At 54.3% G+C, this 12,093-nt stretch overlaps 1 protein-coding gene across 8 annotated transcripts in view; it reads left to right on the top strand.

Annotated features, from left to right (window-relative positions):
- The window catches only part of Cux2 (cut like homeobox 2), a 225,202-nt gene that overhangs the window by 184,323 nt on the left and 28,786 nt on the right, over positions 1-12,093 (top strand). For 7 of the 8 annotated variants that reach the window (XM_020177920.2, XM_074060941.1, XM_074060940.1 and 4 more), the window contains 2 exons: positions 8,569-8,703; positions 11,398-11,494. In XM_020177920.2, the coding sequence (XP_020033509.2) occupies positions 8,569-8,703; positions 11,398-11,494 (232 nt within the window). Of the gene's footprint in view, positions 1-2,571; positions 2,753-8,568; positions 8,704-11,397; positions 11,495-12,093 lie in introns of those variants that run through there. The other variant, XM_074060946.1, reaches the window with a different exon arrangement.

Here is a 12,093-nt window from a genome sequence, read left to right as displayed (position 1 = left end):
CGGGTGGCTTGCTCAGAGACCTGTCACAATGTCCACACACATTTAATGTCCCACAGCTCTGGACATCACAAGTCCAGCACAGGTCACAGCAGCTCCGGGGAGGAGTCCGAGCTGAGCCTCTCCAGCTTCCAGAGGCCACAGGCCTTATGCCATCGTCACAGCCGGTGGGAGCCCCTTACCTCTCTGATTGGAATCCTTTTCTGAGACCCTCTATTAAACACGACTTGTCCCCGGAATCCAAAGGTCAGGCCACAGTGTGGAAAGGAGCCACTATTCTGCCTGCCACAGAGACACCTACAGAACCCCCGAGATCCCTACTGATGTCACGCTCAGGCCACCGTTCCTCACACGCTTCATACCTACTGAGCAAAGGGCCAGAGCTGGGTAGGGCGGGGGACAAGAAAGTCACGGAATGAGAAAAGCTGACCCCTCCACCATCACCACCAGCTTCTCTCCCAAACAGACAAAGGACTTTTCTTGTCCTTTCTCACTCTCTCTCAACTTGTGTCCCTAAGAGCAGCTGGTGACATTTAGCCAGTGCATCCAATAATACCATTCAACAAAGCAAATGGGAAGTGCTTGGGTCTGCAGCCACCTGGCAGAGTCTTCTGCCTCCATGGAACTTGGCAGGGGACCCCTTTGCACTCAGCCCCTGCTCCTGGCTGCTAGCAGTGTTTTTCTTCTGCAACCTTCTCCCAGCAAGGGGGTTCAGGCAGGGTCTTGGGACCCCAGGGAGTCTCCCACATGCAGGACAAGGGAAGAAATAAGTCACACTGGAGTGGAAACTATAACAGAAGATGCCCAGGGCAGTAAATGACCATTGGGCAGGGTCCTTCTCAGAGCAGGGACCCAGCCCAGCCCACAGCTCAGTTCCTCAGCAACTGGAGAGAAGGAAGGTGCCAGAGACACTCTCGTCCCTGGAGGATAGGTGAGATGGGAACAGCAGGAGGGAAGTAGGTTAGACTCGAGTGAGAACTTCCTGTCTGCTTCAGTCTTGCCTCTCTCTGTATCTAGACCACTGCCACATGTTACGGGTTGAATCGTATCACCAAAAAAAGACAGGTTGAAGTCCTCACTACAGTATCTGTGATGGGATCTTACTTGATAACAGGGACATAATCAAGTTACAATGAGGTCATTAGAGTGACCCCATTCCATTGTGACTGGTGTTCTTATAAGAAGATGGGGGAAGCCCCATCTCCTCCCAGCCTACAAGAGCACATGGCCTGTGACACCTTGGCGTCACATTTCCAGGCCACAGAAGCAGCAGCGCTTCCCAAGGCTGCTGAACAGGTTCTACGAGCCGAGCCGGGTGACTAGGGAGACACCGCAGCACTGGGGTTCGGAGGCGCCATCTGTGTTGGCAGGTCACTTCCTGTAGGGCTGCGTGGGAGTTCGGCTCCATGGCTCCCCGCAGCTCCTGTTGGTGGCCACCACCCTTATCCTTGGTTCTGGACACATCCTCAGTCTGCCTCCATCTTCACGTGGCCTTTTCTGTGGCCTTCCTTTCCTTGTAAGGACACCAGTCCCTAGATCGAGGCCACCCCACTCCGCTCACATCTGCGAAGACCCTTTTGCTATGTAAGGCCCCAGTCCAGATGAACACAAATTTGGGGCACACTGTTCAGCCCCCGCTGCCACATGTCACCCGTGCTGACTCTGAGTGTGCATGTCTGTCCTGCCTCTCCGCCACCCTGGCCAGAGCCACCATCTGTCGGACCCATGCTGTAGCCTCCCCTCGGGCGCCCTCTGCAGCCTGCTTTGTACATAGCACGTGTCGCTTGCCTCGCTTTGGGATCTACCTGCCTGCCCACTGTTCCTTCCACTCCACCCCGGCCACCAGAACCTGGTGTCACGTCCTGAGATACCACAAAGTCTCCCAGCCACCAGCTCTTTGTACATCCACAACCCCCACTAGACCCTTCCCGCAGCTCTTCCCCAAGCCCCACACACCCTTAGGTCCCAGCTCCTATGCCACCTCCTCCAAGAGGCTTTTCATGTCCCCTCCCCAACGGGCACCCAGATCCCCTGGGTGTATGATGGCAGAAACATTCTCCAGGGTCCCACCAAGCACGTTTGTAAAGGAGCAAGGTCTGTTAACCCACGGGGTGTCACTGCCCAGGGGCTGGGCGCTCATCCATCTTGTCACTGTCATCCCCACAGACACTCAGTGACTTGCACTGAATAAACAGGTGTCTGGGCTTCTCCACCTGTCTCAGACGCCTCCCTGCAGAGCACAACAGGCGTCACGTCCTAGTCTTCTCCTGGGGGGTGGAGGGAAGGGAAGGATCTGGCTTGACCCATTTTACGGATGAGAAACTGAGGCTCTGGGAGACAAAGGAGCCGACAGGCACTGGTGTGTCCTCGGGGCAGAGGCCAAGACAGTCTTAACAGATGTGAGGGAGGTCTGTCCAGGACACCTGGGGAGGATGGCAGGAAGAGAGCAACAGGGAGCAGAGACGTAGTCTGACCCCCCAGCAAGGCACACCAGCCATAACAAATACCCCAGCCCAAGACCTTTCCCCATTTCTGGAGGCTGAAAGTCCAAAGTCAAGGCTAGTTTCTGCTGAAGCCACTGTTCAGACTTGTGGACGACCACCTTCTCATTGAGTCCTCAGGTGGCCGTTTCCCTGCACCATGTGGAAAGAAGTCATTTGTGCCTCTTCCTCTTCAAGGACACCAGCCCTGTGGGATCAGGGCTCCCGTGACCTTCCCCTCCTCGGGCCCCATCTGCAGATACAGCCACACTGGGGTGAGGATCCGACATGAGGATGGAGGCCACAGGTTGCAGTTCAGTCTGTCACCCAGCTGCCTGTTGCATGTTGGGCGGAGGAACCTGGCTTGTCACCCCCGCCTTGCCCAGTCATTGGCTGGCAGCAATGTAACAGCCACACCTAGAGTCAGGTGTCGGGTACTGTCTGGAGCTCCCTGTCCATAAGACCCCTGCCAACCCTGTGTGATAGTCCCCTCATCATCCCCCCATTTACTTATGGGGAAACTGAGGCTCAGGGGCCCTAAGTGTCTCTCCTTGATGTCACAACCAGGATTTGACCTTTGGCCTTCATTCTGCTTCCCTCCCCCTTTCTCCGAGGGTGGCTTTGGGTCACTTTGGGGGTTCTCAGTGTTCACACTTCTGGATCAAGTTCAACCATGAAGGTGTTTAATAATCACCCTCCCAGCTCTGTGGGAAAGGCCCAGGGCCAAAGGTGCTTACCTCAGTAGGCCCCCACCCTATCTGATGGCCCCCAATGTCGAGTGGGTGCCTGGGATACACCTGTAACAAGAACTGGACAGGGGAATCCAGAGCGGTCACACAGCAGGCTGGTGGCAGGGCCAAGGATAGCCCTCAGTCCCTTGCTTCTGGTCTGAATAGTAAGAAATCAGGTTCCCCACACCCAGCCTCAAGGCAATCTGGCCCACACAGAGTCATCCAGCCCTGGGTTCAAATCTCCCCACCACCATTCCCGAGCTGGGTAACTTTGGGCACATAATTCTTTCCTCATCTGAAGAATGAGGACAATAGCAATGTCTACTTAACTATGTCGTCATGAAGATGATGGGAGAAAGCACGTCCCAGCACAGGGCCTGGAACGGCTGTGCCCTTAGTCTAGGGCTACCCCAAGTCCTCAGACCCTGTGTTGCCTGGTGTCAGTTAGAAAAAGTCACCCCTCCTCAGGTCATTGCCATGTGCCAAAGGTTTTGGTACCAAACGTGTAACTCTATGATGTGAATATGTCACTCCCTTGAAAGTCGTGCTGAGCACAACCCGCCCACCTGTACTGGGCAGGCCCTGGGCCCTAGGCTAGTGTTACCATTACTGTTGCTTTCCTGGCTCCCTGCCTCTGCTGAGGCTGTGCCTGCCACCAGGATGTCCTTTCCTTTCTTTCCCTCTGAAATCCCAGCCCCCGGAGACCCGCAGTGTCTCCCACTCCCACAGCCTGCTCAGATGCTATAGACGTGAATAAAAGCCAGGGCCTGCAGTCTTTGTCTGACGCTGGACCATGTTGCTGGGACCTAGGTCACCGCCCCCCTCCACCTCTGCCCCATATTCTGTCCACCCATGTATCCGGCAGCTTCCAGTTCTTGCCCTGCAGTTCCGTTGCCGGGAAAGCCGGGCAGGGCCACAGCAGGGCTGAGACGTGAGAGCAGTCCCCTTGGGACACCCCACTAATTATCTCCCACCCTTTGCTTAGCCCTTCCAGGACCCAAAATTTTATCATCGTGTCCTTGCAGTGGTAAGATGCTGCTAGTGTCTCTGGTTTACAGAGAGGAACACAGAGGCTTACAGGGACGAAACGCTTTATCTGGCCTCACGTTGAGAGGTGGGATTTCAACCCAGAACTCTGTGCCCAAGAGCTCATGTCTCAGTGCCTTCCTCCCCCTGCACTCACTTTAATCAAACATCTGCTCAGGCCAGGCCCGCCGCACCTCAGAGAGGCCTCCGGTCCTGTGCACCTGCCTCTCGTCGCTCAGTCACTCAGCAGATACTTATTTAATAAGCACCTACGATGTGTTGGTGAACACAGAGACCCTTGGGGACTTCCTTCCTCCTCCCTCCTTACATAGGGCTCCATCCTTCCCAGCCGCCCTGAGAGTCAGCCCAGACTAAGCCAATGGGTTTCCTTTGTCCCCGAACCTGTGACATTGGCCAGGAAGCCATGGTGTGCCTGGCCTCACGGTCTTCTGAGCAATTTTCGTCATTCCCTTTGTTCTGTGGTCCCTGGCTTCCCCTGCCTTGAAATGGACTTAGTGGACCTGTGATGTCTGCCACCTCCCTTTGTGAAAGTCATTCGGCACATGCATCCATCCACTAGCAAAACCATGACACAGGAAAGCGACTCAGAAGGCTGAGGTGAAGGACGACAGGGAGGCCACCAGGCTCAGGCAGCACAGAGCCTGAGCAGCTGGTAACTGGGTCTATCCAGGTTCCCAGGGCAGTGTCTGATTGGCCAGCCTGAGTCAGTTGACCTCCTGGCCAGGGAAAGGAGGGACATTTTGATTAAAATTAACACTGCGTTCCTTGTCCCCCGTCTCCCCTGTCTCCCCCGCTCCTCCGGGGAGAAATGGAGACAGTCCAACAGCCAAGCTGGAAGACCTCCCCTCCCCTGCCCTGCCAGCCTGCCTCCCAAAAGACCCCAGAGGGACGCACAGGCCATCCCTGAGAACCTCCAGGACAGAGGCCTGTGATGCTGGACAGATGCCCCAGGTACCCTGATGTGCCCTGTATAAGAACCAGCAGGGACACTCAGGGAACTCCAGGTATCCTGGGGAGGCTTTCTGGATCCAGTCCCACCCTCCTTGCCTTACCTTGGGGAAGAGCTATCACCCCATGCCTCAGTTTCCCCATTTATGAAGGGGGGTGCCGCAGTGCCTACTTCCCTCCCAGTGTGGCAGTGAAAAGAGGATGGATTCCAATTTCAGCCTGATTTTGGCCAAGCCATCTGAACAGCACCCACTCTGCTACACTGTCCCTCAACCTGAGGACCAGGAGATAGCACGGCAGAGAAAGAAGCAGCCCCAGGCCACCTCCACCTGCCACCAGCTGTCTGTCAGGCTTTGGGGACATCACCAGACCCTCAACTTCCCATTTGTACCCTGGGTAGAGGAGATGAGGGACAAATTGAGCCAGCTGGTCTTTCCCCAGGTGACCGTGTACCCTGGAACCTCTGGGTCCCAGAGTGAAGCTGGCTCAAAGGAAGATGACTAGATTCTGGGCCTCCCAGGGTCTGGTTCCAGGGTCTGGCCACACGCTGTCCCCAGACTGCCCAGAATCTGGACACCCCACCTGAGCTCCAGTGTGTTGCCTACTTTAGTATGACAGGGGCCAACACTTAGCAAGCTCTGTTCCATGCCTGGCCCTATGTTGTTCCCTGCACACCTTCCCTCTCCTAGGCCTTGTATCTGCCCTACACGCAGGGCCTTCTTTACAGACAGGGAAACAGAAGTTCCAAGTGACCTGTCGAGAGGCCACACGGCCAACTGGACCTGATACTTAAGTCACACTGCCTCTCCCTCGGTGTCTTTGCCAATCTCCCCGCAGTTCCACATGGGAAGTGAGCACAGTTTTATTGTTCCCACTTTACAAATGGGGAAACTGAGGCTCAAGCCTCACAGGACCTGGACCCAGAGCTGAGCCTCAGATTCTGTGAGTTAGCAGCTATGTTCTATGCTGGACCAGCAAACAAAGGCAAAAAGGCTGAGCCTCGCAACCCATTTAAGCTGTGTTAAGCGTCTGTCACCCATGGGTGGCCCTCCCTGGGGACCACCTGAGGCCAGCCTCCCAGGAGAGGGCACACAAGCCAGCCACGAACGACCCACAGGACTCTAGCAGAGCAAAGCGTGGACACCTGATCCCTTCGGAGGAAGGCAGGGGAAAAGTATCCCTTCCCACCCGAGTGTGGTCATTTGGCCTGGCCAATTGGACCCCTGGGCTGGGAGCTGGAACTTTCCACCACCTTTCTTGGACCGGGGCGAGCCATCTGAGGCCCACTCAGCCCTGCACCCTCGTGTGTTTTCCTAACATCCGTGACCCCTGTGGGGGCTGTTGCCTTTTTTTTTTTTTCTTCCTCCCTCAAAAACCAGGACACAATAGGAAGCGATTCCTTGAACTTATTAAAAAATCCAGACTTGTAAATTAATTTGTTCGTGTTGTACAAAGGCAGTGCAGATGGACTCATTAGCATGCACACAACAAATAATTATAGATGAATTTTTAGCTGGCCTGCCTAATGTGCTTGCTGGGTTAATTATGTCAATGTATAATTACATCAGCCCGGGGAGACATAATGGCATATTCCTGCTGAGCAGGCCAGCCTAATGGCGGGGTGTGCATGGGCGGGGGGAGAGCGGGGAGACTGCTGACGGAGGAAAGCTGAGCTGCATCCTCGCACCTGCTCACCTCCGCACACACGCCCACTGTCCAGCCTCCCGCCACCTAAACAAACAGGCTGCAGCAGAATAAAATGAGAGGCCACCTTGTTCCAGCCTGACCTGAAGGCCACCATGTGCAGACACTGCCCTGTGTCTTCTGCCAGCAAAAATGTATTGGGTTAGACCTTGTGTCAGGCTTCATTCGAGGTACAAACTGTGGTGGGAGGGGTGCTAACAGGTGCAATCTCGGCCCTCCTTTGTGGGGTTGGTTTCCTGTGTTAATTATGCAGACTTAGAGACGTAAGTTGTGGCTGTAGTGGGTGCTATGAATTGGAGGGGGACGGGGTGTGCAGGCAACTGGGAGAGTTCATGTCAGAGGGGACAGGCTAGTCAAGGAGAGCTTCCTGAAAAAGGTGGCATTTGAGTTGCAGTATGGAAGGTAAGTCTTGGCTAACTGATAGGACGGGGATAGGGGAGTGTGTTCCTGACAGAGGCTCATGTGCAAAGGCTTGAGGTGGAATGGTATGGCCAAGGGACCATGAAGAAAGCCATTGTGACTGCAGCTCAGGAGATGAGGGTTTCCATTCGCTCTGAGTTGACTAGGTCTCAGTGCCACGCTGAGCACTTTATGTGGATCCTCATCACAGCCCCAGGGAGGTTGCCACTTTTATGGCAAGGCACAGAGAGGTAGAGTCTTTTGGCAAAGTCACACAGCAATCTCAAGAAGCAAATGTGGATTAGACCAGGGTCCAGGCACATCTGGCTCCAGAGTCCACCCTCTTCATCCTCTGCTTGGAACCACTCGTATGCTGGGCTTTGTGGGTTGAAAGGGCCCCTGACACCAGGGTTTGTCAGCACCCACCCTGAGTGGGAGCTGGGGACATCCTGGAGGAAGTGACTAGGAAGGAAGTGGAAGAGCTCGAGCAGTAGACAGCGGAGAGGGAACTGCATGTTCCATTGGGAAGTCAGGAGATATCTCCATCCGTTGTGGACTTGCTCCCAGAAAAGCAACTCCTCAATCCACAACAGAAATGACAAATGACAGCACAGCCCTCAGGTGCACTGAGAGGTCGCTGGCAAGGGTTGTGTGCAAAGATGTTACTGGGAAAACAGAGAGGAAGGAGGCAGGGAGGCCTGCTGGCCCTGTGGCAGGCTTGACTACAAGAAGCAGAGAAGTAGGAGGCTCCACGGGGCCATAGGGAGCCCTCGGGCAAGGTTGGCCTGCAGAGAGGTCCTGCCTCAGTCTCTCTGTGGCATGAAGATGTTGTCTGGGAGGTGTGTGGAGAACTGGCCTCGGGATGGGTTTCAGAGCATAGCTACAGGGTCCTTGGGAAGTGACCGCTGTGGTTGGAGGCCTGTGAGGCACAGCCCCATGGCCACCACAGATGGTGTCTTCCAATCCAAAAGTGCCATAACTGTGACAATTATTATTACTGTCATTCCCAGCTGAGCAGAACACCCACAGGGAAGGCACGTGCACCCCAACAGGAGCCTGGGGAAGGCTACTGTCATGGAAAGCAAAAGTCCACACTTTTCCCTTGCCCTGTCAGAGTGACTCCTGGTGGCTTTTGTGGATGTCCTCATCTCCCCATAGAAGGTCCTACTAAGCCCCAACACCTCTCCTGGACATCACCAGTGCCCAGGCTGTCCCTCCCCTTCCTCCTCTCTCCATCTCTCTCTCTCTCTCTGTCTCTGCAGACCCCGTGCCCGCATTTGAGGTGGCACGCAGCCTAGACGACAGACTGCAGCCCCCCAGCTTCGAGCCCAGCGGGCAGCCCCGGCGAGACCTCCACACTTCCTGGAAGAGGCATCCTGAACTCCTCAGCCCCAGAGGTACTGATCAGCCAGGTGTCTGTGACAAACTCCCTAGTGGTAGAGGGCCAGTGGCCAAACTGGATTCCCTTGGTGGCTGTGGACAGAGAGCTGGATGTTATCATCATAAGTGACACACCAGTGACAGAAACACTGCTGAAATCAATGAGCCCAAATCTTAGGATCAGATCTACCACAGGGGGAAAGGGAACAGACTATCACAGGGACTGCTCCATGCTGTCACTTAGGGACCCAGGCATCAGAGGGCCTGCCATCTTCTACATGTGACATCCAGTCCCAGAGAATGACGACATCCCACCACAGGCAGAGAAAGAATGCGGTGGTCACATGAGGTGTACAGGGTGAGAGCCTGGGTGCCTGGATTCCTCCCACCCGTATCTCATTGGCCACAGCCAGCGCAAAGGATACTGGGAGATGTAGTCCAACCATGTGTCCAGGTGGAGAGGGGCAGACACCCATTAGGTGATGAGTTGAAGCCTCATTAAGACTGGCAACACCCCACTTTCCTTTCTGCCTCTCAGTTTCTAGATCAGAGCTCCCGGGGTCTAAGCAAGAGAGATGTGATTGTGCCATTGACCCCTGAAGTCTAGTTCTCTTGAAAACTAGACAGAAGCTGGCGTGGTGGCCACACTGTGATCCCAGCACTCAGGAGGCTGAGGCAGGAGGATTGTGAGTTTGAGGCCAGCCTGGGCTACGTAGTGAGACCCTGCCTCAAAAAAAGAATAGAAACAACAAGAAAGTGGGATTCAGTAACCAGGATGGAAGTTAAGCAGGAATCTCTCAGTCAAGGTGAAGAGCCAGGAATTTGGAATTCTTTGGGTCACCCGGGGGGCCCTGGGCAGGGACTCTGCAGATGTCATTCTGGAGCCAGGCTGAGCGCCAGGCTCTCAGCGCTCCACCCTACCTCCCACTTTCCTGCAGGCTGAGCCCCAGCCTGGTCCTCACCACTCCCCAGCCTGCCCACCCAGGCCTCCCAGGTGCTCCCCAGAGAGCACAGCTCAGGCTCCCAGCTTCGGTGGCCAGCCCTGACACCTCCCCACCATGATGAATGTGTGGGACACATGGGTCACTAGGATGACCACCCTGGGCCCACGGAGGACAATTCGATGTGGGCCCTGAAGGTGAGGGACTAAAGAGTGAGAGTCCAAGTGTGTGCCCTCAGCGGTGGAAAGGAACACAGCCTGGGGTTCCTCAGTAAGTTAGACGTGGACTTAACCACATCTTAACCCAGCAGTTCCACTCCAGTTCCATTCTCCAAAGAATCAAAAAAAAGAGATGTTCAAACAAAAATGTGTACACAGATGCACACCCATCCAGAGACCCAAAAGTAGATCAACAAATGCATAAACAGAATGTGGTATATCTCTGTGGTAGAATATTACTTGGCCATCCAAAGGAATTGTGTCTATATGTTTTATGTTACTACAACAAATTACCAAAGGCTGGGAACATTATAAAGAAAAGAGATTTATTTGGGCTCTGTTCTGGTCCAAGGCTGAGGGGCCCCATGTGTTGATGGCTTTCTTGCTGGCAGAGACCCAAGTGGTGCCAGGCATCACATGGAGGAGACAGGGAGCACACTTGTATTTTCCTTCTGGTCTCTCATCTTTTTCTTATAAAGCCACCAGTATTCCATCATGGGGGCTCCACGCTGAGGATCCCATCTGATCCCAGTCATCTCACAAAGGTTCCCCCTGGGGCTCGAGGTGTGGCTCAAATAGCAAAGCACCTGTTTTGCAAGCATCAAAGCTCTGAGTTCAAACTCCAGTCCCACCAAAAAAAAAAAAAAAGGTCCTACCTCTAGTCACCATAGACAGGTGAGGGTTCTCCATTTCCCCATCACACCTCACACAGGAACCCCTGGGGACACACCACAGCAGGGATGGGACACTGACACGGCTACACCATGGACAAGTCTAGAAAACATGATGCTGAGTGAAAGACCAATGCATCTGATTCTGTCCATAGGAGGTGTCCAGACAGACAGACAGCAGCTACCAGGGGCTGGGGGAAGAATGAAGAGTCGTTCAAGGAGTGTGGGGCTTTCTTGGGGTGACAAGAATGTTCTAGAACCAGCAATGATGATTGCACAGAATTTGAATGTACTAAATGTCACCTTAAAATGGTGAACTTCGCCAGGCACTGGTGGCACACACCTGTAATCCTAGGTACTCGGGAGACAGAGATCAGGAGGATCACAGTTCAAGGCCAGTCCTGGGCAAATAACTTGAACAGACCTTATCTCAAAAAACCCATCACAGGGTGGGCACTGGTGACTTACGCCTGTAATCCTAGCTACTTGGGAGACAGAGATCAGGAGGATCGAAGTTCAAAGACAGCAGAGGCAAATAGTTTACGAGACCCCGTCTCGAAAAAACCCATCACGAAAAATTGGTGGTGGAGAGGTTCAAGGCACAGAGCACCTGGCTCGCAAGCATGAAGCCCTGAGTTTAAACCCCAGTGCTGCCAAAAAAACCCAAACAACAAAGTGAATTTTGTGCTACGTATATCTCGCACAATTTTTACGATAACGAAGGCAAGATGGACCTGCGTGCGTGCCTGGGGACAGCCGGTTCCAGCAGCACTGTCCAGCACCCAGCACGGGAAGTGGATTGTGACAGTCCCACAGACTGTGCAACACCAGGGTGTCACTTGCTCCCCGGGCCATGGCTGTGTCTCCCTCTCTTCCCGCAGAGCAGAAAGACGGGACGCTGACCGAAGGCAGCCGCCTCCCCGGGAAAGCCCTCCTGACAGACGCCTTGCTGCAGAGGAATGAGGCCGAGAAACAGAAGTGAGGAGGGGCGGGGAGGGGCCTGCCCACCTGACTGGGGGACAAGGGGAAGCCCCTCAGGCCATGCAAGGGCTCAGCAGCCAGGCTGGGGAGCCCATGCCACCCTTCCCTGCCTCAGTTTCCCTACCTGGAAAATGGAGCTAGTGTTGGTTCATTGATCAGTTGGTACAGTGATCAGTTTCTTCAGAGAAACTGGGTTTTGTTTATTCTTGTTTTCACAAAGATGTGTATTTTGAGGACTTTGCTCAGTGGTCACGGGGCTGGCCAGCAAGAAGCCATTAGAGCAGGCTGGGGCATGTCCGTCAGCAAGAGTAGCTACCACAGTCCAAGGATAGTTTCTTTCTTCAGTTTGCTACTGAGACCTTCAACTAGCCAGGTATGGTGGGGCATGCCTGTAATCCCAGCATTAGGGAAGTGGAGGCAGGAGAATCACAAGCTCAAGCCCAGTGTGGGCTACATAGTGAGACCCTGTCTCCAAAAAAAACTTCAACTGATTGGATGAGGCCCACGCACATTATCAAAGCTGTCCTCCAGCTGTGACATCAGTCTCGTCTGTGGACACTCTAAAGTAGCAGGTGGTTGAACAACTCAGGAACTGC

This window comes from Castor canadensis, chromosome 18 (assembly GCF_047511655.1).
Source record: "Castor canadensis chromosome 18, mCasCan1.hap1v2, whole genome shotgun sequence".
Classification (NCBI taxonomy): domain Eukaryota; kingdom Metazoa; phylum Chordata; class Mammalia; order Rodentia; family Castoridae; genus Castor; species Castor canadensis.
This window is presented reverse-complemented; position numbering and strand designations above follow the sequence as displayed.